Source organism: Vulpes vulpes, chromosome 10 (genome assembly GCF_048418805.1).
Source record: "Vulpes vulpes isolate BD-2025 chromosome 10, VulVul3, whole genome shotgun sequence".
In the NCBI taxonomy this organism is placed as follows: domain Eukaryota; kingdom Metazoa; phylum Chordata; class Mammalia; order Carnivora; family Canidae; genus Vulpes; species Vulpes vulpes.
Window position 1 is genome coordinate 62,717,979 of NC_132789.1, and position 25,460 is coordinate 62,743,438.

The 25,460-nt window shown below is 37.5% G+C and overlaps 1 protein-coding gene across 4 annotated transcripts in view; it reads left to right on the forward strand.

The window, feature by feature from the left end:
* TMTC2 (transmembrane O-mannosyltransferase targeting cadherins 2) overlaps window positions 1-25,136 on the forward strand; it is a 394,840-nt gene extending 369,704 nt beyond the window's left edge. For all 4 annotated transcript variants that reach the window (XM_072724508.1, XM_072724507.1, XM_025992193.2 and 1 more), the window contains one exon: window positions 22,440-25,136. In XM_072724508.1, the coding sequence (XP_072580609.1) occupies window positions 22,440-22,619 (180 nt within the window). In that variant the 3' untranslated portion in view covers window positions 22,620-25,136. The remainder of the gene's footprint in view (window positions 1-22,439) is intronic.
* The last annotated feature ends 324 nt before the right edge of the window (window positions 25,137-25,460 follow it).

Sequence of the window (25,460 nt, forward strand, 5' to 3'; positions counted from 1 at the left end):
TCTTTGTGCTACTATTAATAAATTTTACTTTTTCCTAGAGTCCAAATTCCTCCAGCATTAGGAAGGAAAAAGAAATATATTTGCGTATATGCTCTATGCACAGTTATATATGCACAGATATTTATGTTTCCTCAGATGCCTCTTGAGAGTAAGCTAGATTAAGAGATTCTCCAAGGCCTATTACTGTTCTTCTTCAACTGAAGAATTCACAAAACAGAATTTATATTCCGCAAATCACCAGAAAAAAATATTGTCAATTTTCTTCCAGTTTTAGATTACCCTCCTCTCATAAACAATGTATGTATGTATGTATTTATGTGTGAGTGTGTGCATGCATGCTAAGGAAGTACCATCTCAAAGTTTGCAAATTACCACTGAAATATTGCAGCTTTCTTTTTTTTTTTTAACATGCTACAAAATAATAACTAACATTTCTGTAGAGTTTTGCACATTTGCATATTGTTTGCATACCTACTCTATTACTTATTCCTCATAATATCCAGTAAGAAAAATGATAGCTGTTTCTGCTGGGGTTTTTGTTTGGTTGGTTTGGTTTGGGTTTTCATACAAGAAACTGACATGGGCAACGTGGCGTAATTTTTCCAGAGTAATACAGGTGGGAAATGGGAAGGTAGGGATTAAAGACCAGATCTTCTATTGCTAATCCAGAGCTGTTTCCACTTGCCATTTTGAAGATATATGTATAGACCTATATAGATAGATATAGATATGGCTTTTGGTACATTTATCTTAAAACATTTCCTCCTCTTTTGGAAATAAATTTATCAACCCCTTTATAATCTAAGGTCTTTCTCCTATTTCCAGCAAGAATGATCTGTCTGAACAAAGTGTAATTATGTAGATAAAACATCATGGAGAAAAATCCTATTGTTAATGCTCCCTAAACTAGTGTATATGGAGCTCTTCTATATTTTACTATCTAGAAAATGTTTTTTTGTTTTTTTTTTTTTTAACTAACAAATGCTAGTAAGAATAGGCTGCAATTAAGGTAATCTTTTCATCTCTAACACCTAATAAACACTGAAAGTAGCTCTTACGAAACCTCTGGAACCTAATCTCAGAAAGTAAGCATGGTTCTACCTGCACATATCGATGCTTCTAATTGATTAATCAATTATTTTGTTACTGAATTGCTTTAGCAACATTATAATTCATGTTTAATAATACTGATCACATTTTAATCAATCCTCATTCAATAGGACATCATGGAAAGCAAATTTATAAATTTATAAGTACATTAAAATAACAGGCATTTAGCATGATTGCTAGTGACATTATTTTGCAAAGATAAAACTTCAATAGAATATTTGGTATAATTAAATAATCTTGAACAGCAGTGTTTTGTTTCTCAATACCTAAGCAGTATAATTTTAACCATACTGTTTGCGAACAGTGGACCGACTATAAAGATACATATTTTCTTTTTCTTCAAGTAGATATTTATTTTTATTCTGAGTACATGAAGAAATAAAAGCTAAATTAAGAATAATTTTATGACCCAAATGCTTTTTAGTATGTTTCAGAAAAATCATACAAAATTCATGTTGGTGCAAATAGATTTTCTCTTTTTGTCAATACTCTGTCATTATCTCTATCTTTTAGTTAACCATATGCCCTTAAATTATGGTTATAGGGTCTTGTCAACCCAATGTACCCAGATGCTTATGACAAGCATTATGAACAACTACCTATGTTTACCAAAATGAAAACAGGCACCGTCATAATAAATTGGAATAGTAGAGTGGAAATGGAGTGGAAAACTGGGGTTCGGGCCCAGAAATACTGATTACTGGTTGTGTTACCCTGAACTACCTACTTTATCCTTCAAGATCCAAATATCTCTGGTCACTTGCAAGGATGAAATTAAACCATGTAAGTGAATGTGCTTTGAATGATTTAAAAGTAGCAAACAAATGTAAAGAACCTGCAATATAAATAATGACATCATGATGATGATGGTGATAGACTTTCTGACCCATTAGGAAACTAAGACTAAAGAAGATATAGAGGCTTTATGTATAATACATACTAAGTAGCTGCATTGAGATTGAAAGTGATTTTCCGTGTATAAGTTAACAGCCAGCTAATGCTGTTTTCACTTAGGAAATTACATTTAGAAAGCAGATAACAAGTTAATATTGTATGAATAATTCCTAAGTATTTCAGCTGACAGTAATCCATAAGTGACTGGTTTTTATTGACATTTGTTCTTTGCACCTGGGTACAACTTTGCCCCTTGCAGTCCCTTAGAGTGCATATGTGCTTGTAGGTGCATTTGTCCTCACATGAGAAAAAGTTTGATTTGAGGTAGACAGCAAGGGAAGTAGGACATGAATCCCTTATCCATTCTGTGAACCTCAGTCCTGACAGCACAGGAAGTAGGCTATTTTTTTTTTAACTCTTTCTGTAGGTGAAGAAAGGAACAAATGTATGTGTTCTGTGAAGTAGCAGTACTTGCTACTCTAATTTGCTGCTTAGTGATAAAGAGAGAGAATAGATGAAGGAAATTCCCTTGTTCTCATTTTGTGGGTCTGAAATTAGTTTTTATCTCAGCAAGAGGGAGAATTGCTCTGCTGACAACAAAATACGAAAGTAAAATTTCCATGAACTGTAAGAAAGGGATTGTGCCAAAATGCAAAGTAGTCAAGCATGTGATAAGTGCTATTTATTTATTTATTTATTTATTTATTTATTTATTTATATGGGGGAGGGGTAGAGGGAGAGGAAGAGAGAATCTTAAGCAGGCTCCATGCTCAGCACAAGAGAGCCCAGCACGGGGCTCCATCCCACAACCCCTAGGATCATGACCTTAACTGAAATCAAGAGTTGGACACTTAAACCACTAAGCCACCCAAGTACCCCCACGCTCTTTTTAAATTTTTTTTTATTTGAGTATAGTTACACTCAAAATTCCGATAGTTTTAGGTATACATCATAGAGATTCAAGTTCTCTATACATTATGCTGTGGTTACCACAAGTGTAGCTACCATCTGTCACCGTATAACCCTATTACAGTACCATTGATTTTATTTCCTATGTTGTGCCTTTTATTCCCATGATGGTAAGTGTTCTTATAAGAAAAGCACTATGTACTTCTTTTAAGGTACTACATATTTTTTGATAAATAAACTTTGGTTGTGTAGTGGTTCTCAATTATAAGCTAAACAAAGTAGAGTCCTGCCAAAAGTGGATAACATTCCAGGAGGATGTCAAAGTGTTCTCTGTATGCTTTTATTTGTTTATGTTGCTTATCTATATTTGCTACTTCTTCCCTTCCCTTGAATTTGAAACCATTCTGAGAGCAAGATCCACTTTCCTTCCCCTGTTACTTAGAATGGTATAATTTACAGGATTCAGGCTACATAGTCATGAACCAGCTCTTCATTCATATGCTCTCAGATTTGAAGCCAACTCTTAAAACTGTCAAAATTTCAATGACTTTCATTGTAATCACAAAGATTCCTACTTCTTGTCAGCATAACAGACCACAGCAATTCTCTCCTCAGGTAGAGGATAAAATAATATTTTTCCTTTGTTGGGCTTTCAAGAGGACGAGAATAACCATTCTTTCAAAAAAGTAATGGGTAGGGGTTAAGGAGCAAAGCAAAAACAAAGAAGAAAGAAAACTTTGAACTGGACTTTGGGATTCTCAATGGCAAGTCACCTGTAGGAGCAGGGTTATCCTGAGTATGGAGTTCAATAGTGGCCTTGCCTTCTGGTTAATGAATCTTGTGCTTGCACCAAGGTGGTAAAACAGAGTTTATAAGTGAGTCAGGACCCTCAAGGCAGAATGTGGTAGTTTTAGGTTGGTGGTATTTTCTATTTGTAGATGCAAGTCCCCTCTGGAGAAAAGCATCCCTAATTCAGTCCTTCTGGATTCCTCAGATTAAGATCAAACAAGTCATTAGTTAAAGAAAACTCAAAGATCACTAAGGCCCCAAGGAAGTAACCACAAGTGAGAGCCCGCAAAAACAAAATATTTAAACCTTCAAAGACTACAGATACTGAAACGTCAGAAACAGAACACAGGATTGCTTTGTATGAAATATTTAAGTAGATAATAGGGTGGTCTTGAAAAGGAAAGAATTCTTGAATTCAAAGCCCAAGGGGTAAATTAAATAGATTAGTCACAAATGAGAATATTAATGGAATTTAAGATACCTAGACTGCCATTCAGAAAAGAAAAATGAGAGGGACGCCTGGGTGGCTCAGGGGTTGAGCGTCTGCCTTTGGCTCAGGGCATGATCCTGGGGTCTGGGATCAAGTCCCATATCAAGCTCCCTGTGGGGACCCTGCTTCTCCCTCTGCCTATGTCTCTGCCTCTCTCTGTGTGTCTTTCATGAATAAATAAAAATATTTTTTAAAAAAAGGGAAAATGAAGAATACGAAAGTTAAGAAAACTGGAGAATACAATGAGAATATGTAATATCTATTCAGAGCCCCAGACATTAAGGATAGCATAGTGAATATCCAAGAATTTTCTAAGATAATTAGAAGATGCACAGCACAATATGTCCCAAATTGAATACATAGAAATCTATATGCAGGCTCAGCATGGTGCATTATAGGAAACCAGAAGCAAATGATAACCTAAAAGCAGCCAGAAAGAAAACCTACCTATGAAGGAAAGCTAGTTTGACCAAGATCACATAAAATTAATGCAACCCTGAAAGACACAAGATAATGAAATAATCTCTTTAAGATGTTAAAAGAAAATTTCTATGATACTCTTCTAGCATCCAGGAATATTTTTCAGCAATGATAGTAAAATAAAGACACATCATATCATCAAAAATTGAAAAATATTACCGTCAATAATCTTTTACTAAAGAAACCTCTAAAAAACAGCTACTTTAGGAAGAATAGAAGTTCCAAAAGGAGAAGCTCAGATGCAAGAAGGAGTGGGAAGCAGATAAAACAGCAAACATAGATATAAATCTAAATAAACATTATGTAATCTAATGACAGTGATGATTTTTGTGTGTTTAATGTTGGGTCACAGGATGGTGTGGCATCTCATTCACCTGTGCCTACCTGACTTTAGACAAAGGTATATGGCAGGTTGGAACTTCTTCTCTGGAAATGTAGAACTTTTTTTTTTGTTTTTGGTTTTGCTAATAGAAGGGCCCAACAGAAGCATGGTGTTACGATATATTTCAAATACAACACCTAAACACATAGAATATACTAACATATTTTGTAGTAAAGATGCATATTAAGAAACAATGAAATCTGTGCTTGTGAACATCATGGAACTTTCTAAGACTAACCATTGCTATTAACTTCCACCTACCTCTGTGCTTCCTAACCCATCCACTAGTCTCTCCCCACAAGAGATAATCACTATTTGAATCACCACACTGAATATTGAAATTTAGTTTGTAACTCTAAAATAATAGAACTGGTTATTATGCTAAATCCATGGTTCTTTTAATTTACTTAACATATACATTTAGTTTTCATTTATTAAATTCTAGTGGACACCAAATGAAATGTGATCAGTATTGTTTTCAGCTAGCCCCTGAAGTACAAGGAGAATTAAGATTCGAAAACACCAACTGCAAAGCCCCTAGAACAATCTAATAACAAAATTAAGAAATGTGTTAATTATTAGAAACATCTTAGGATATGCTTTTGGTGCCTTGCTTGCTTTCTTGGTGAAAGTTCCAGAGTCTTCAATAGCAGCTACTTTTGTGCTTAAGGTGAGTTGTTAACAAGTGGAGAATAGGGATCCCTGGGTGGCGCAGCGGTTTGGCGCCTGCCTTTGGCCCAGGGCGCGATCCTGGAGACCCGAGATCGAATCCCACATCAGGCTCCCGGTGCATAGAGCCTGCTCCTCCCTCTGCCTGTGTCTCTGCCTCTCTCTCTCTCTCTGTGTGACTATCATAAATAAATAAAAAAAATTTATAAAAAAAAAAACACAAGTGGAGAATATCTTTTAAAAACCCTAACTTTACTAAAACCATTATCCTAATGAAAGCCCATTTTTACTAGTATTTGTTAATAAAATGGTCGTATTGTTTTCGCCTTGGTACTGTCACGACTATCTGCGTCACCCCAAAAGCCCAGTTCTCACAGGTCATCCATTACACCTAGAATCTAATCCCCATAAAACTCTGTGTATCCCTCTTTTGCCTGCATCAACTATCACCTTCCAACTCTTGAAATATTTTACTGACTTGGTCTCCTAGGGGAGCCCTCTTGTCTGGTTACTGTTTCCTGAAACTCACAGTTTCACTCAAACATCCCATGACCTGACTGCCGTCTCCACTTGTGGCACCAACATCCCAAATGCTCCAACCACACCCAAGATCTACAGTCCATAGAAATCACCAGCGTTTCAGTGTCCCTGACCTCATTATGCCTCACATACCTCCTCATTTAAATAAATGCCAAGATCAGTCATGATAATCATTCCTTTGCTTGTTTTTGCCTCATCATGTTTTTGTTTTTTTTTTAAGATTTCATTTCTTTATTCATGAAAGAGAGAGAGAGGCACAGACACAGGCAGAGGGAAAAGCGGGCTTCATGCGAGGAGCCCGATGTGGGACTCGATCCTGGGACTCCAGGATCATGACCTGGGCCAAAGACAGACGCTCAGCCACTGAGCCACCCAGGTGTCCCTTTGCCTCATCATACTTGTCGGCCACATCAACACCTGGCTACATCCATCTTTGCCTGCTCCATGTCTGCATCTTGAAACTAGACATAGCTAGAGAAAAACACAACTTGCTTTAAAGTTCAATAACACTGGCCTCAGGTGAGCCCTCAGGGCTGGATGGCGATCATGTTATCATTTTTTAGCTCATTCCTTCTGATATTTTTCTAGATAACCTCACACTTTACTCATCTAAAATTTCCAGCATCTTTTCCCCCGTCATTCCCACTCAACTGACAGCCTTGCATCCTTTTTCATTGAGAATGCAAACGTGATTAGAAGTTTCACAAGTTTCCATCTTCACATCTAACCATCCATTGGCATTTGTGCCTTTAATTGATACTTTTTTCCCATTGTCTATACTTCTAGTTCAAAGCGGCCTCTTCAATTTCTTCTCTAGATTCCTTAACTGTTGAAGGACATTAGTCCCACAGCTACTTGCCTCCTGTCTCTCTCTCTTTCTCTCTCACTCTCTCTTTTTCACTGTATCTCCTGTATTAACAGATTTTTTCTTCCTACTGAAATATCCCATCGAAATTTAAACATGATGTTATGTTCTGGTTTCTTACATGAAAAACAAAAAGTCTCTCAAGCCTATTTATGCCTCTAGCTACCACTCCATTTTCCTCCTTCCCTTTATAGCATAACTTTCCATTTTCATTTGAACCTCTTCCAAGCAGGCTTTTTCTCCAGTGATGTCACCAAAGCTCCTCTTGTCAAAGTTACTGGAACAACACTCAACAACATTAAATCCATTTGTTCTCAGTTCTAATTTTACTTGTCCTATCAGTAGCATTTGACACAGATGATTACTCATTCCTCCTGGAAACACTTTCTTCACTTAGTTTCCAGATTTTAAGCTCTGGTTCCTCCTAACCTTCATCCCTCTGGCTTGTTCTTTCCCATCTATCCAATCTCTTGACCTTGATTTTTTTTTCTTTTTTCTTGACCTTCTTTTCCCTATATTGTCACTTTCTCAGAGATCTTATCCTCTGTCATGGCTTTAAATAGCATTGATATACTGATGGCTCCCAAATTTAAATTTCCAGCTGGGGTCTTTTCTTTGGACTCCAGACTAATCTACCCGGCATTTAACTTAGTATCTGCACTAGTACGGACGCCTCAAGTAGCTCAAGTAGCTGAACCCCTCAAGCTACTAGTTCAGAATGGAACTCATGATCTTCTTCCCACACCTTCTCATCCCATAGTCTTTCCCACTACAGCAAATTGCTTCATTCTTCTAATTGCATGAGCCAACTTCCACTGCTCCTTTCCTTGTCAAAGACATCACCGTCACTGCTGATCTATAATAAAGCAGTTGACTCCTTCATTAGTCTGCTTTTAATACAACATTCAAAACATGTCGGACCAACGAGTGATCACAAGCGGTGATCCTTGTGCAATTTACTCCATCGCCTCCTTCATTTCTACACTCAAATGCTGTCTTCTCTTAAGACCTTTAGAGAGGGATCCCTGGGTGGCACAGCGGTTTGGCGCCTGCCTTTGGCCCAGGGCGCGATCCTGGAGACCCGGGATCGAATCCCACATCAGGCTCCCGGTGCATGGAGCCTGCTTCTCCCTCTGCCTGTGTCTCTGCCTCTCTCTCTCTCTCTGTGACTATCGTAAATAAAAAATTAAAAAAAAAAAATTTAAAAAAAAAGACCTTTAGAGATCTTCGTGTTTAATATTGTATAGGAGGGTTCAGCAAACTTCCGTTGTAGCAGACCAGGCAGTAAATATTTTAGGTTTTGCAGCCATGAAGTCTCTCTACAGCTACTCAGTTGTGCTGTGGTAACACGAAAGCAGCCATAGATGATACATACATGGTTAAGTGTGGCTTTTTTCCATAAAAATTTATTTATTTTATTTATGGGCATTGAAATTTGAATTTTATGTAATTTTCATGTGCTGTGATTTTTTTTTCTTTTTTTTTTCTTTCTTTTTTTTTTTTTATAGTAGGAAAAGGCTAGGCTAGATATGGCTCCCAGGCTATAGTTTGTTGACTGGCCTCCTTTCATACATCCCTTCACCCTTTTCTTTGCTGTATTTTTTAATATACTATATATCACAATATAATATACTATATATTTGGCTCATATTTTTGTGCTTATTATCTATGTCTTAGGAACAAGATATAAGCTCCATGAGGCCCAGGATTTTTAACCATGTTGTGTACTGCTGAATTCCCAATGTAGGTGCTCAAAAATTAAATGTTGAATGAATGAAAAAATATATTTTAAAAAGAAAATGGGCCATAGGGGTTGAAATCATTGAAGAACTCAAATTTATTTTAGAAATTACAGTTTCGAGGAACACAGGAGAGATATCATTTTGACCATTTGCAGCCTGCAAAAGGCTCCATCCATGACTTTCTCATTAAATTCTTCATTATTATGTCTTTGTTATAAATAATCTATTCATTTCCGCTAAATCCCATTTATTTAGTAAGAGATACCTTTATGCATCAATTCCTCTTTTCATGGGATGGCCATACTTACTGGCCTCTCATTGTTCCTTAGGTTCTGGAGTCAAATAAATCTACAGATTAGCCACATGTACTCCTGCTTCTCTGCTGCAGGCTGCTTTTTCAAATGGCCACTATAAGTGATCATATTCCATAGAATCCTGGACTTAATTTTCTTAGTGTATTGACTTCATAATTACCATTTCATTCCTACTTCTCTTAGATGAACCAAAGAAATTAACAATGTTCTTGATCTTCTGTCTTTGACTAAAGTAAATACAAGTGTTAAATTATAGGCATTAGAGCATGGCTTAATTTCTGTGAACCATTTCAAGATACTGAACTGGATTTTAATTATTATATATAATGGACATTAAACATGTATAAGATAAATGGCCTACAATTTAATTAGTGAAGTATTAATAAGATAATTTATTTTAAGAATAACAAATACATAATAACAGAAAAAGATCTTGTTTCTGGTTTCTTACATGAAAGAATTAAAAAGATGTGCCTTGTACTTCTAGAAAAGACTTTTTTGTTTTATTTGTTCAACATGAATCATAGGTAGAGATGATATGTGATCAAGTTTTTCTGTGTTAACTTCTTTTCTGAAGTTCGTTGCATTGCCAGTACAAACTTATGTTTTTGTGAGGAGGTAAAATGTATTTCTGTGTGACTTTGTAAACATAGTTGACATGTATCATATAATCATTATGGTTCCCTAACTCAGTATTGAAGATGAGTCTAAAAGAAATCAGAGTTAGCATATGAGTATTAATCATTGGGCTCAAAATAATTTATTTTGTTCTTCCTTCTTTTTCAAGTCTTGTTTGTGTTGTTATTTGTGGTATATGGGTGGATAAGTATCCAATAAAATATATCTGAGGCCAGCAATTGCTTGGACTCTGGGTCCGTGTGATTGCTTTATTGATTGCTTGTTATTTGTTTGCTTCCTTGTTTTATATTGACTGAAGAGACCAAGGAAGGGAGGCAAGAAAGTAAGGGTATACATTTTCAAAGACGGAATTGCTCAGAGAGAAGGTAAGACATTGGTAGAGTAGGTAAAGGCAGTACAAAATCAGTATTGTGCATAATTGAGGAAGCTGTTATGTAGAAAAATGTCATCAAGCCCATCTTTAAAAGCTTAAAGATATAAAAATGTGCTGACTGTACAGGTTCTACATTAGATGACTGATGTAATCTGAATGTGGCAATTTCAGGTATGAACATGTCAAAAATAAAGGCAAGACATGTGATTGAATGTAGAGAGATTGAGGGTAATACATGAGGTTATACTGTGTGAGTGGCAAAAGTTCTGCCGTTAAGCCTCCCTTGATTTGCCATGAGTTTAGATACACACAACCCATGTTTATTTTTATATTTTCAGCAGGTGTGACACTTTGTCAAGTGTACTGGCTTGGCATAGAGCATGGCTTCACCTTGACTGGTGTGTCCTGATGGAATATTTTCTGAAATGATGTGTGAAGACCTTGCATCATTATTTTTCCAAGCATGTATCAACAAAGTCTTGGTCTTATAAAAGTGCAAATAGAATGCCATGTATCAGACAGTATGTTTACATTTTATTTTTAGTCCCTGGAAAGATATGTAGTTTCTGTAGGAATTGCTTTGTTTCTGCTCATTATGTTTGATCTGGTCCATCCTAACTCAGTGTTAGCAAAAGTTGCCACTTGCCATATATGCGTGAAGCCCGTAGTGAATTCTCTTTGTGAAACACGCTTCTTCATATTCGTTCCATGGGTGGACAGTTGCTGCCTTCTAATGTCATGCTGAACTATAATTGATCCAAATGACACTGTCACCCTTGAATGAACCCTGCTTCTTCACTCCGTCCACGTTGTCAGAGGAAAAAAATGTCTTACCCATCTTTCAAGCATGTATACTGACCCTAAATTTCATTTCATCCACTGCTTTGAGGTCTCTAACGTACTCATGTCCATGTTTTTTTAAATCATTATTTTCAATAAGGCCTATTTAGAAACAAGTCTGTCATTTCAACAATATGCAAACTGGAGTCTCTCAGTTGACCTCCACCTGATTACAGCTATTTATTGGCAAACACAGAAGTCAGTTGGAGAAGTGATACATACATAAGGTTAAAAACATTTTTCCTGCATTTGATTGTCATAGTATATGCTGAATCTTTACTCCAATGGTAACTTTGATTTTGCCAGTGCAGTATGTCTTTTTTTAAAAAAATTCGATTAGCTAACATATAGTACATCATTAGTTTCAGATGTAATGTTCAATAATTCATCAGTTGGGTATAACAAACACCCAGTGCTCATCAACTTCTCAAACTCAGCACTCAATGTAGTATGCCTTTAGTTCTTGCTGCATTGTGTTTTTAAAAAGTAAGATGATCAATTTGCATCACAAAAAGGGCCAGTCCCTCCCCCCCCACACAAAAAAAGGGAAAAAAATGTTTTTCTCTGCCTCCCATGACAATTAAGTTCTTAAATATCGTAAACTCAAATCTCAACTTCCAGCATATCTCTGAGATACATTTTAATAACACCATGATTATCCCAGGGACGTGTTTCAACTCCTTGGGATGAACATCATTTTATTAGATGAGTTTTATTCAAACTCATGCTTCACACATACACACGTGAATGGCCCATACAGCTGGAAATCCTTCTGCATAATACGATTATGATTGAGAAAGCGTGCACATGTTCTTCCCTCCCCTTCATACCAGAAAGAAACGAATAAAGTGTAGAGTGAATTATGTTGTTTAAATCATATTTGGAAACAGACAAGGAATTTGGTTCAAAGAAAGGGAGAAGATGCTGTAGGTTCCTGTAGCAGCTATCCACGGTAGTAAGGGCAGACAGCTCTTGGTGTTTTAGAGATAGAGGTGATTTTGCCTGTTGTACAGATTCTTACCTAAATTTCATTCCTTTAATGTCCTTACCTTCAGTAAGTTCTTATTTTCAGTCTTCTAATCTGCATGCACTAATTTAGGTCATGTATTTTTCTCACTTTATGTGGAGCTTTTGTTTGTAGTTTTGCTTCAGGTGACGAGCTACATGTTCATTGCAAATCAAGATAAATGATGTACTGATTGTCTTTTCTTAAAAACTACGAGGGACACTTGTGTGGCCTGGGACCTAAGTTCCCCCATTTGGATCATGTGGGAGATGTTCTTATGAAATTAAGGACATCAGGAAAACCTGTCTTTGAAATAGGATTATCTCCAGTAAAGATTAATTTCTGAGTTCATATTCTTAATTTAGTATGTGCACTTTAAAGTCTGTTGGAAATAACTACCACCTTTGAAATGACTCTGTTCCAGTCACTGTTTGCTGTCCCCCAAACCACAGCTTTCGGCCTTTTGATCACCATAGAAATGGATAGCACTCCACGCTGCGGCGATCACACCCATCATAAAAGTTAAATGAACATTCTTGCAACAGCCGCTGGGATGGGGCAGGTGTAGGAGAGAAGGATTGAACACACAGGATAAAATGTGTCGCTGAGAACTTGAAACTGCTCCCTTAATACAGCGTTGTGTCTTGCTTGTCACCTGTAGCTCTTTTGTTTTATTCAAGGCTATTTCAAAAACGCAAACACCGTGTTGAAACTGAGAATAACAATGAATCATCTCTATTATCTGTCACAGTTTGCCAGGCCATTGCTGGATTCCCCATGTTGTTTTCCCCTGTTGTGTGTACAATTTGGTAAATCTTTCTGCAGAGATACTTTATTCAAAATATGACTGTAGTCAAAACATGACTATGAAGAACTACCACTGCTGAATTGAGACCGTTGCAGTGCATGTGGACTCTTGTTTTATCTTGGGATTTTCCGACATCTCTCCGTTATTGTATCAATATTTCATTTCTTAATATGATTTGGGGGGGGAGGTCTATTTTGATTGGATCGCAAAAGGGTTACAGCGTGGCTCTCACTGTGAACATCTTCATCTCCGAACTAATCGCAATGCAGACTCTTCTCTATTAGGACTTCTGCCCACTGTTGGCTGTGTTGTCAGCAGTTAGCTAAAAACACTTCAAAAGTTAACAAGCTGATTTTGATGTGACAACCAATTTCAGAAGTTTGTATGCCATTCTCATTTTGGAAGAATTAAAGACTTGAAGCAACCTGGCAATTCATCGTGTCTCATAGGCCCATGACCATAGGAAGTAACCTCTCCTCTCCACATCTCACCCTTCTAGACGTGTCTGATTTCTTCTCTGTAGCAGAAAAATTTGTATTCAAGCACTGCACTATAAACACAGTGGGGGCAGCGAATCCATCTGTAAACTCTCCTGTAGCGTTAGAACAATGCCTAGAACAATGAATGGGTAACAGTGACACTGACCCGGTAGGTTTGAGGCACATACATGAGAGGTATGTACACCCCCTAATGGTTTGTGATAAATGCCAACCGTGCAGTTAATGTTAGCTAAAACTATATACAGACTGAAAAAATATTGTTCTTGTTCAGCACTTAGAGTGTCTGACAGCAACCTTGACATATAGTAGGTGCTTAGTAAATAAATGTTTATTAAGTTACTTTAAGATCGGGCTAGGATATACCTCTTCTAGGTCAGCTCTTTCTGCTAAATCATAACATTTTTTTCTTCTTTCAGCAAGCATTCATTGAGAATGTCTTTCATATGCCAAAGCCTGGCACTAGCACTATAAAGACAGCTAAAATAAATTCACTGTCTGTTTCACTCTCCAGTAAAGAAGACAGATGCTTATAACAAGTAGATGTTATTCATTGTGGTAAGTGTTGCAATTAATGTATGTAGACAGTATTGTGGGAACACAGAGAAGTAAGCTATGAATAAGAGATTGTTAAACTCCTTTTTTAAATGAGCAGAAGTTTGTTGAAAAGAAAATGGGAGAAGGGCTCTGTCAGAGAAACAGTCTGATAAAAGATGAGTGCTCAAAACTGCACATGGCAGAAAGAGAAGGTTTCTTATGGCTCATGCAGATACACACACGCACGCACATGCACACACACACACTGAGGGCTTTTTTGGGGGCGCCACATAATAATCAGTTTCTTAGCATTGAGCAGAAAAGCCTGGATTCTTTTCTGTAGGTGTAGGTTGACCTTCTGAAACCCCATTTGTGAGGGATCCCTGGGTGGCTCAGCGGTTTAGCACCTGCCTTTGGCCCAGGGCGTGATCCTGGAGGCCCAGGATCAAGTCCCAAGTTGGGATCCCTGTAGGGAGCCTGCTTCTCCCTCTGCCTGTGTGTCTCTCTCTCTTTCTCTCTCTCTCTCTCTCTCTCTGTCTCTGTGTCTCTCATGAATAAATCTTAAAAAAAAAAAAACCAAACCCCATTTGTGTTTTTAAAAGAGATAGATGGTCTGTGGGTGATAGGTAAAGCAGGAGTTGAAGACAGGAGGGCAAAAGGAGACGGACAAAAACTTAGGAATGGATGAGATGCTCCAGATGAGGCAGTGCCAGTAGAAGTGGAGGGTGATAAAGAGAGGGAGAATATGAAAATATTGTTCATTTCAGATTTTATTGTTGTCCCTAAGAACAATAACTGAGAAGAAAGCCAGAAAATAGATAAAGACAGAGAAGCAGACTATAAAGAAATGTCGGTTCTGTGTGGGGCTAACCAGGAGCTGCCAGCCTTCTCCCACAGACAGTCATCCAAGACTCCCCAGCGTTGCTGTGAAATGTTGTCGTGGGTCCTGTTGCCCTTCTCCACTGCCCAGATTTCTGTCCTCCTCCCACCCACATTGAAAATCCACCTCTATCAAGGATTTTCCCATTTTGTGTTTAACAGATTTTTCATCTTAGAAACAGTGCTTACTTACCTGGTTGTCTGTCTTGGGAAAGTGCCTGACCAGGAGAACACTAGGCCAGACAGTTGTATTTAGGGCTGTTTTGAGGTAGTAGGAGTTCTGTGTAATTACCTTTCAAGTACCACCATGTAGATGACAACCCTTACAGAACTTATTCCATCTACATGTTAAAGAACAGGAGGATCACTGAAAGGAAAAAGGAAAAAGCTAATAAACTTATGAAAATGTTACTGGCCTTGGTAGTAATCAGAGGGAAAGAAACCAAAGGCAGAATAAGATACTGTTTTACAACTTTCAATTTGCAAAAATGAAGGAGTCAGACAATGTCAAGTGTCATTAAGGTCATGGAATAAAGGGATGGGCCCCTGTTACATGCTGATGCTGCCTTTGATACACCCACACTGAAGAACAATTTGATAATATCTGCAAAGTTGCAGATCCTCTGTGACCGATCATTTCCAATCCTCAAAACTCTCCCTATAGGCATGTGTCACAAGAACATGGATGGAAGCCCTCTTGTAAAGAGCCTTTAAGTTCATCCTTAAGAGATTGGGTAGTCGTTGAATGGAATTCGTGTAAAAGAACTAAAACCTTGCCTGTATCAACATGAATAAGTGTGAAAGACAAAATGAGCAAAATATCCAAGTTTCATCTGCCTGCTTGGCATGATGGTGATGGTGATGACAAATTTATGAAATTAAAACTTGTAAATGTATAAGATCATACGTTGATTATGGGTACGCAAAAAACCAGAAGTGTAAGATATACAGAATGATGGAATGATAAATACCAACTTCAGGTTAGTGGGGTTACTTTTAAGATATTGTTTATCTATTCATGAGAGACACAGAGAGAGAGGCAGAGACACAAGCAGAGAGAGAAGCAGGCTCCATGCAGGGAGCTCGATGTGGGACTCGATCCCAGGACCCCCAGGATCACACCCTGAGTCAAAGGCAGACACTCAACCACTGAGCCACCCAGACGTCCCAGGATAGTGGTTTTCTTGGGAGAATGGAGGTGAGTTCAGGGATAGGATAGTGAGAGACATTTGGGGGTTTCAGTTGTATTTATAAATTTTCATTTGCTAGGCAAGTACACAGTTTTTCTTGTATTCGCTGAAAGTTTTGTTTGTATGACTACAATATTTATAGTAAAAATCCTGCATATGGCTTTACTCATGTGTTCATTCATTCATTCATTAAATCTGTCACCCGTTAATTAGTTCAGCTACCCATTCACTCATTATTCTTCTTTCTCAAATTAATTTTATTTAAGTAATCCAAGAAATAGTGGTTAGGGCTTGAACCGAGTAGGGAGCGATGCATGGGTGGCTCAGTGGTAGAGCATCTGCCTTTGGCTCAGGGCATGATCCCGGTATCCTGGGATCGAGTCCTACATCAGGCTCCCTGCATGGAGCCTGCTTCTTCCTCTGCCTGCGTCTCTGCCTCTCTCTCTGTGTCTCTCATGAATAAATAAATAAAATCTTAAAAAAAAAATAAACCAAGTAGGAAGAAAGGGACTATGATTAGAAGACAAGTTTAAGGGAGATAGTTGGGTAAAGGTGTCAAGACTTAATAGTTGGATGTACATATATGTGTGTGTATGAAGGAGGGCAAGGAATCAAGGATAGTTTACTCAGGATTCTAGCTTGGCATTGACCGATAAGCATGCCAGTGAGACAGAGGAGGAATGATGTTGGAACACAGGAGGAATAAGGAATCAAGCTTTGAGTTCATGGTACGCTTCTTTTTCCATAGCCTGACAGATAGTCTTTCATTCAGTAATTATTTATTAAATATCTGCCATGTACAAGGCACAATAGAGAATTTTAAATTTATGCATAAATACTCTTTTTCATGAATAATTTCTTCAAAGTTTTTTACCATTATTTTTTAAGCATCGTGATACAGTTACTGCTCCAGTAAATTCAATTGGGTAAGCCAATTTAAACTGAATACAGTTGAGCGGCAGTACGTAGCCTTTGTTAACTTATTCGGTAACTATTTGAAAAAAGTGTGAAACCATTAAAAACTTCAGACTGAGTAAAGTCATTTAAGTTTTGCAAATTATATTCAGAAGAGAAGTTAAAGGTGGTTATCTTGCAAATGTCCCCCAAATTTGTAGTGTGTTTGTTAATAGCTGGATAACTTCAGAAACCCTTCCTCAAAAGTTATTTAGTTCATATGACAATAAATATACAACTATATCAATAAATTCAGCAACACTTTGAATGGAAATAGATTTATAAAATTAGAAGAAATTTTTTAAGATTTTATTTATTTATTCATGAAAGAGACAGAGAGGCAGAGACACAGGCAGAGGGAGAAGCAGGCTCCATGCAGGGAGCCCGATGTGGGACTCAATCCCCGGTCTCCAGGATCAAGCCCTGGGCCGAAGGCAGGCGCCAAACCGCCTAGCCACCCTGGGATCCCCATAAAATTAGAAATATTGATCAAATATTTGTGTTTTCATTTTTTCAAAGCTTCTGTTGCCTATTGATTTACCTTCACAAAACAGAAGTGGTTCACAAGGACTAATGGGATAAGAAAACCCAAACACTGTGTGTATTTCCAGCTCCTGCCTAACAAGACCATTTCAGCCCATCCCTTTTCCTTTTCCTAGGCTCTCCCCAAATCCTCTGTCCAGAGTTCTACATTTTAGTCCTGTTCTCAATGGAAACATGAGTGCCCAATCCTAACTCCCCCTGTGGCTTTACAATTCCTCCTCTATAGGTATCTTTCCAGGCAAAGGCCAGGAAAGTAACTTTGTCTTCTAATCCTGTGTGCTTGGGATGCCCAGTGAGCTCAGCTGATTTCCCTGGGAGCCTCAAAGGTGTTAGGTTAGAATCGGACCTGCATAAACTTGCCTTTGCTTACTCCACCCCAATATATACCTATTATTTGAATTTTACTTATTTCCTCCAGTGTTGGAGAAAGAAGCCAAATACCACAGTCCAGTAACAATAAAGTCATAATTCCTTAGAGACTTGAAAAAAACGTCATTTGTTACCGCAGTAGGGCTACCAGTCAGCCCCTTGGATGTGAAGCATCTGTCCTCTTCAAAGAAACAAGAAAGATCTGCTTCCCGTCTCTGGGCTGTGAAGTGGGAGGCGGTATCATTGGTTGTGCGGAGCCACAAGCTCCATTTTACTGGGTTGCAAGCTGCAGACTGTCTTTTGTTAACATGCTGAAAATTTCATCAGCTGTCTTTAATAAAAGAGGATGTGTGTGTGAGGGAAGACATCAGCTGCTGTGGTTGGGTTTCTCTTCCTTTGCCCATGAGTCACAGGGGGCACAGAGCAAGGACACCAGTGTGGCTTCAGACAGTCACCTGGGTTTCTTGCATTTCAGTGACAGAGCTAGGTAGTCTTTAATTCTGTTTAAAAACTTTTCCATGGCCCCATTTGGTTATGAAAAGGCTTTTTATGTCCTCTCCTGTCAAATTTAGTCATTTACAACTTCTGTTAATAAAGTTTCATTTGAACATTTACCATAAATAACTGCGTGGCCAAAAGAATTGACTTTGTGGGAGAATAGGCATTTGATCTGACATTCTTTGTTCAATACAGGACTTCATCCTCCTGTAGGAAACTCAAAAGTTGGAAAATAATATGATCCAAGATCAGGAAAAAACCTCTAGGACAGTGCTTCTCCATTGTAATGAGCGTACAAAACCCCCTGGGGATCTTGTTAAAATTCAGATTCTGATTCGCTCATTTAACACTTGAAATTCCACATTTCTACCAAGCTTCCAGGGGATGTTTGTGTCGCTCCCTGAGCTAGAGGCAAGACTAGGGGACCTGCAGGCACTCAGTCCCTTGGGCATCCAGTAAGCTAACCCTGGTCACTGCTGGGAAGGCTTGTCTATGAAGAGAGAAAACAACCATATAGCAAAATAGTCTATATCTAGTTTTATTCGTAAATTTTTAACAAACACATGAAATTGTTTATGTCAAAATAACTGTTGACACTTTCAGTTACCTAAGGCAGTGGTACCTGTTAATTAGGTTACCTTTGAGCATACATGCAAATTTCCTCAGTTTCCACTCACTCAAATAAGAAACTATAGTGAGGTTTTGAAAAGCATTCCATAATAATGTATGTTTGTAGGTTTTTAAAATAAAAAACTTTTTTTTTATTTTTACGGTAGGAGGATTAGACAATTTCAAACCAAAATGTTACATCCAAACATAGAAATCTCTAGAGGTTTAAAAATATTATGTTTTGGGGGCACCTGTGTGGCTCAGTGGTTAAGCATCTGCCTTTGGCTCAGGGTGTGATCATGGGGTCTGGGGATCGAGTCCCACATTGGGCTCCCTGCATGGAGCCTGCTTCTCCTTCTGCCTCTCCCTCTGCCTCCCTTTCTGTGTCTGTCATGAATAAATAAAATAAAAAAAAATCTTTAAAAATATGTATTATGTTCTTAAATACATTTTTAGTTCAGTTGGATTTTTATTCTAACAAACACAGCTAATGAATATATGTGAACTTTTATGGGATCTGTTATCCCATTTTAACTTCATAATGTCAATATTTTATTATTTTTTGTTTAATGAGTTACATACGAGGGTAGATAATACGAAACTAAAGTAATTCCAAAAATGCTGTTATAATTAGCATTCAGAACTCATTTTGATGACAGATTTAACTTCCTAATTGTGTGTGGGTTTTTTTAGAACAATATCCACTTTTCTTTTTTCAACATTTGATGGCAGGAAAGTGTCTTCAAAGTATTCCAAGGACAGAAGAACCCGCGCTGCAATTCAGAAACAATAGTAAAGCCTATTTATGTGGCTGGGCATACTTCACCACGTGTTTTCACATCTCCCCCTTCCAGGTTTAGCCTGAGAAAAGGCCACAATGCTAGATAGGTAGAGCCAGGTCACAGATCCACAGCGCTTACATTCAGTGGTCACTCAGGCCCACTGATAGGAGATTTTCCTTTGTGTTTTTGAGATGATAAGGAGAAAGAAAAGAAGAAAAGGACAATAACAAAGTTGTATTCTCATATAATCTCAGCAGCAAATCTATGAAGCAAATACTGTTCTCATCCCATTTCTAGAAAAAACTGAGGTCTCGGAGCTCCTGGGTGGCTCAGTCAGTTAAGTGTCCACCTTCAGCTCAGGTCATGATCTCAGGGATCCAGCCTCAAATCAGGCTCCCTTCTCTTAAATAAATCAATTAAATCTTAAAAAAATAAAAAAAGTAAAAAAATAAAAGAAACAGAGGTCTCAAGTGTTCAATCAACTTGTCCAAGTGCTCACATCTTGGGCAGAGCTGACACTGGTACCTAGACATTGTGACTCTGTAACTTTGGAGGGTTTTTAATAATCCCCTTGAATTGTAATTATAGTTAAGCACAGATACTTTGATAATAAAGTGATTCAAGAAATAATGACTATCCCACAGAGCCATCTGGTTTCTCTCAGCCCCCGTCACTGGGCCTCTTCTATTTATGGTGAGCCAGGAATGGTCTCCAACCGTGGTCCTCCCTCCCCACATCCTCTCCTCCCACCCAGGAGAGCGGAAGTCTGAATATTTTATCTATTTAGCATCTCTAGTAATTCAGGCTGTGAACACACTTTGCCATCCATTTAGTAGCTGTTTACTGATCATTGTGCTACGCTCTATGAGGGAATATAATTCAGAAATGTGTCTAGGCATCAAGAAACCCAAGATAATAATGGGTGGAATGATAACAAAGTTCTTTTAGGAACATAGAGTAGGTGGTGTTATTTTAGGTTTCCAGGGTGGAGCTTCATTGTACATGTCATTTAGGGCTATGTTTATTTGGATTGGGGCTTAAAATTAGAAATTGACCATCTGTATTTTTCTTGATAAGTATGGAGTCATCCTGACCAAAAGCTTTTTGAAGGTCAGGAATAGCTTATATTTGCAACATTATTTTTGGAAAAGAAAAAAGGATCTAGACAGGTTTGAAAATAATACCCCATAGTTGAGGACTTAAGAGAATTTTGCTCTACATCCAGAGACGTATTACGTAGCCATTGAAATAAAAATTTTAAAGTATGTATAACAGCATAAAAATCACAAGCATGCATATGCTATATACCTCAAGTAGAGAAAAAAAAGGAGGAAAAATATGATAGGGGACCTCACCCAAGGTCACAGTCGGTGGTTGAGCAAGAATTCAAATCCAGACCTCTTAAAATCCAAATCTGATCATCTCTTTACAGTTGGTTTACTCTGAGCTATTCAATCCTGCCCCCAGCATTGTTTTGGTTCAGAAGTAATTGTTTTTACAGAAAAGAGTGGAGTCACATGGACTCAGCTGAAAAATGCACACATTTTGTGAAAATACTAAATTGTAAAAATAATTGTGAATTATTTTACACTGCATCAGAGTTGCCAGGACAATTAATAGTTGACACCATCTGTAAAACAAAAACACAATCTTAGCATAAACATTTTTAGTTTTATCTGATATTTGAAATATGCATTTGTATAACTGCCAAAATATTAGCTGTTCTGTGTTAGCCAGAAAGTTCTAGCGACAAGAGAAGAGCAGAACAGCCTTTACTTTTAGATAGCAAGGAACATATTGTAGATAGCAAGGAACAACAGACTTCTGCTGTTGTTAACTAATGTCTGAGAATTTTGGGCTGGAGACCCTTGTGTTAAGCTACTGGTACATAACTCATAAATTTGTTTTTTTAACTTGGCCGTTCATGTGATGTTTGTTTTGCAAATATCACACATCACAAAAAAAAAAAAAAAAAAAAGCTGTGTTCAAGAAATCACAACTACTTTTAAACAAATAATATAAAACTTTTCTTACAGAGGTTATATTTTTCTGTACTACATTTTATCTGTTTCAGTATGTTTTTATTTGCTGTATTTATAATAAATATTTGCCATTAGAAGTTTAAAAATTGACTTAAAAATGAGAACTTTGTCTCATTAAGCTACTTGGATTAGATTTGGAAAGGATGTTAGCGGTTACATTTGAATTTTCTTCAAGGTTTTTACCCTGAAAACATCAGTAAGATTTTACAGTTTCTTAACTTATTTACTTATGTTTGCCTAAATGGCCTGGAATATTGCTAAGAAGAGGAAACAAAGAGTGGGTGGACATAGATTTGTCAACTTCTCCAACTTAGTATTTCTTGGCATTGAGTTGAAAAAAGAAAGTTCAGTTCTTTCTGACAGTGTAGGACTTTTCACTTATTTTTCTTCGAAAAGTACAGTCTGACTTGGTTGCTAGGTTTTCATATGTAATCCATGCTTTCTCACTGAAGAATATTTTTCTAGCTGCCTGCCCTGTTTAAAGCACAAAGTACACCAGCTGTTTGAAAACTTTTTTTTTTCTTTCTAGTTATCTTGGTCTATTTGTATAAATTGCTAAATTGCTTCCATAAAATGCCTCCAAACATAAGGGAATCATTTGCATAAGTGGATGAAGATTTTTGTCTTCCATGAAGGAAGGAAGGCTTGAAACAAGCCTCTTAATCATTTTCCTCCCTCTCTGTTTCCAGTATCCGGCGGCTCTGATGAACCTGGGGGCTATTCTCCATCTCAATGGGCGCCTCCAGAAGGCTGAGGCCAACTACCTGAGGGCTCTGCAGCTCAAGCCTGATGACGTCATCACGCAGTCCAATCTCCGCAAACTGTGGAATATCATGGAAAAGCAAGGTTTAAAGACTTCCAAGACCTGACACAGGAGGGCAGTACCTCGTCCTCCTCCATATTTTAAAGCTGGCTTCATTAATGAACAGAACTTACCAGCAGTGCTATGACAAGAGCTAGTATGGACTTCAGGACGGGGGCAGAGGTCACTGAGGTCACTGCCACTTCTGGGAGTATTCGCTTTGCTGTTGGCACAGCCGTTAACACCAAAAAGGGGAACATTGGAAACTTCCTGAAGGATGTAATTGTTACCCATAGAACTATAAACCAGAGCACTTAAAACAGGATCTTACGGCATTGGGGGGTGGGAGGGGGGTGGGGGCAGGGAGGGAATCCAAGTTACAAATTTTGTTCATTTTTGAAAGCTAATTTAGAAATTATATTGTTCCTTAAACACTGTGAGAGGAAGTCAGAGTGTCCATTCAGCCCTGATAAACAACTAAGATCAAGTGTTAATAGGGAATGATTAAAGTGTGGTGTGTGAATCCCAGTGAGCTGGCCGGTTGTCCTGACGCTGCTGTCTTCCCTCTTTGGGACAGCCTGCTTATCAATTTCTGAAACTTAGAGGGAATTTTTTTTTTTTTTAGTATGTCAGGATCTGTCAATCTATAGTTGTTTCTTGATTAATGCACATAACATTTTATGATTTGGATGTCACAGTCTTCATTTCTTTTGGACAACGTTTGCTTCTCATGTTCTGAGCTGAGCTAACCGTGCTTCACACTGGTGTTTCAGGAGGGGTTGGGGAGACCTTATCCGTGTCAGGCAGTCATTTTTTTTTTTATTTTAATGTCACCAACATTTTCCCCCAAACTGCCTAGGAGAATTAATTATATTAATGCTTAGGCTTTGGAAATGGCTATTCCTGGTTAATGCGCATGCTTATATAAGGATTAAATCTAAAGAGCTTAAAAGTGTTCTAGTTCCATAACTAACCAGCAGCTATTAGACAAAAGGGAAGATGCTACGTGCTTCCCAGATGTTACTGATTAAAAAATCAAGTCTGCACAAAGGAGTGTATAATAACGGCTGCCAGTGATTATATATTTTGGAAAGAGTTGGTATAAAATGCTAATTACTTTCTGATAGGTTCCTAAAAAGCAATGCTGATGTTTTTAAGGAATTATTTTTACTGTATTTTGCTCTTCCTAAAAGACATTGAAAATGACTTCTTTTAAGCTGCAGTAGAGTACAGCATCAGCCTGTGTGTTTCTAGGTCTTTTGCCAAGTGCTTTTTTTCACAGTTGAAAACTCTCCTTCACTAGCATATTGATATTTTATTTCTCTACCTATTAGTAACCACTCCAGTGATCATGATACAAGGGAAAATGAAGTAAAGCATTTTATTGAACATTATTTTGACTTGCAAACTCTGCTACTAAATATTAACTTTGCCAAAAAGCAGTTCACTATCAACTTCTTCATAGAGAAAGTAGCTAGACTGTACCCTACATATTTATTTATTTATTATTCTACCATAGTAAAATAACCAAACGCCTGATTCATGAGGTTCAGTTCTTTGGAACTGAAAATTAGCTTCTTCTTCTTTCCTTTAATACTTCCTGTAAATATCAGGTCAGCATCCCCACTAAAAGGAAGCTGGACTTGTATGCCATACAAGTGGATCATATTATGCTTTCTCCATATCTTATATGTATTGCTACATATCCGAATAAAGTGGGATAAAGAATTTAAAGTAGTATTCCTATGGCATTAGTGTTTTTGTGAGAAGGCCAGATGTAGTAAAAGAAGTTTGTTGATGGCGTTAATAAGAAAGGCCCTCCTAATATGTATATTACCTTGTAAACATTTCATGGAAGGGCCAAAAGTTAAATTATAACTAAATCACTGTGTTTTCAGAATGATATTTAACATTTAACAACAACAAACCCGTGGTCAAACCAAAAGTGTGGGTTGAAGTGTATTTTTCATCTTCTAGCGCATTGGCAATTGCTAAAAAAAATAATAATAATAAGTAAATAAATAAGGAATTTAATATAAGGATATAGAGATAAATTCAATGTCTAACATTTTTTATTTATTTAAATAGTTATTGACCTATGATGACTTCCTAGTCTTAACATTTTATGTCTTTTTTGTTGTTAATGTTCTTCCTTTCAGACACTTGGTTCTTAATAGGTTCGCTGATTGCACACAGTAGAGGCACTTCATGTTGACCCAGTTCCCAAGTAGCATTAATAATTGGGCCTGTGTCATAAAATGCATGGATCTTTAATAGCTAAATGACCCTGACACCTTTCACTACAGGGCTGGCTTATTAGTAACTGACCAACTTGGGGGGGTGGGGGGGGCACTAAAGAACACGGTCAAAAAATGTCTCCGCTCAGGGATTTATGGTGGATTATTGCAGACAGTGCTAAAAATATAGAGCACAAGACAAGTTTACTAAATTAAAGTTTTATTTTTTGAGAAACTGTTATTTGTATAAATTATCAAGATTTGTAGGCTTTCCTTTTGTAGAAATAATTGTTTTATGTGCCAGAGAATTTCAATTTTGTTTTCAACAATAAAGCATTGATAACAAATGTGTCGTATAAGCCTTTTTTACATCTTCTATAGCAACAATACTTGATGCTCTCGTGGATTTTAACAGAAATTGGAAAAAGTATTAAAAAGGTGGAGATTGAAAAAACATTTTTAAAAAAGGTGGAGATTAAGAGTCAAAGAGACACATCATCAATTTGTAATAGTTATAATGACATTAAGGGTTGCCTATAACATCAGATTTGCCACTTTCCAAAAAAGATGACGTAATTTTTGTTTTATTGATGGACTATAGATAAGTGTCAGGAAATAGCCCAAGCACAGTCCATTCTCTCTGCTTCATAGGTCATTTGGTTAAAATGGCC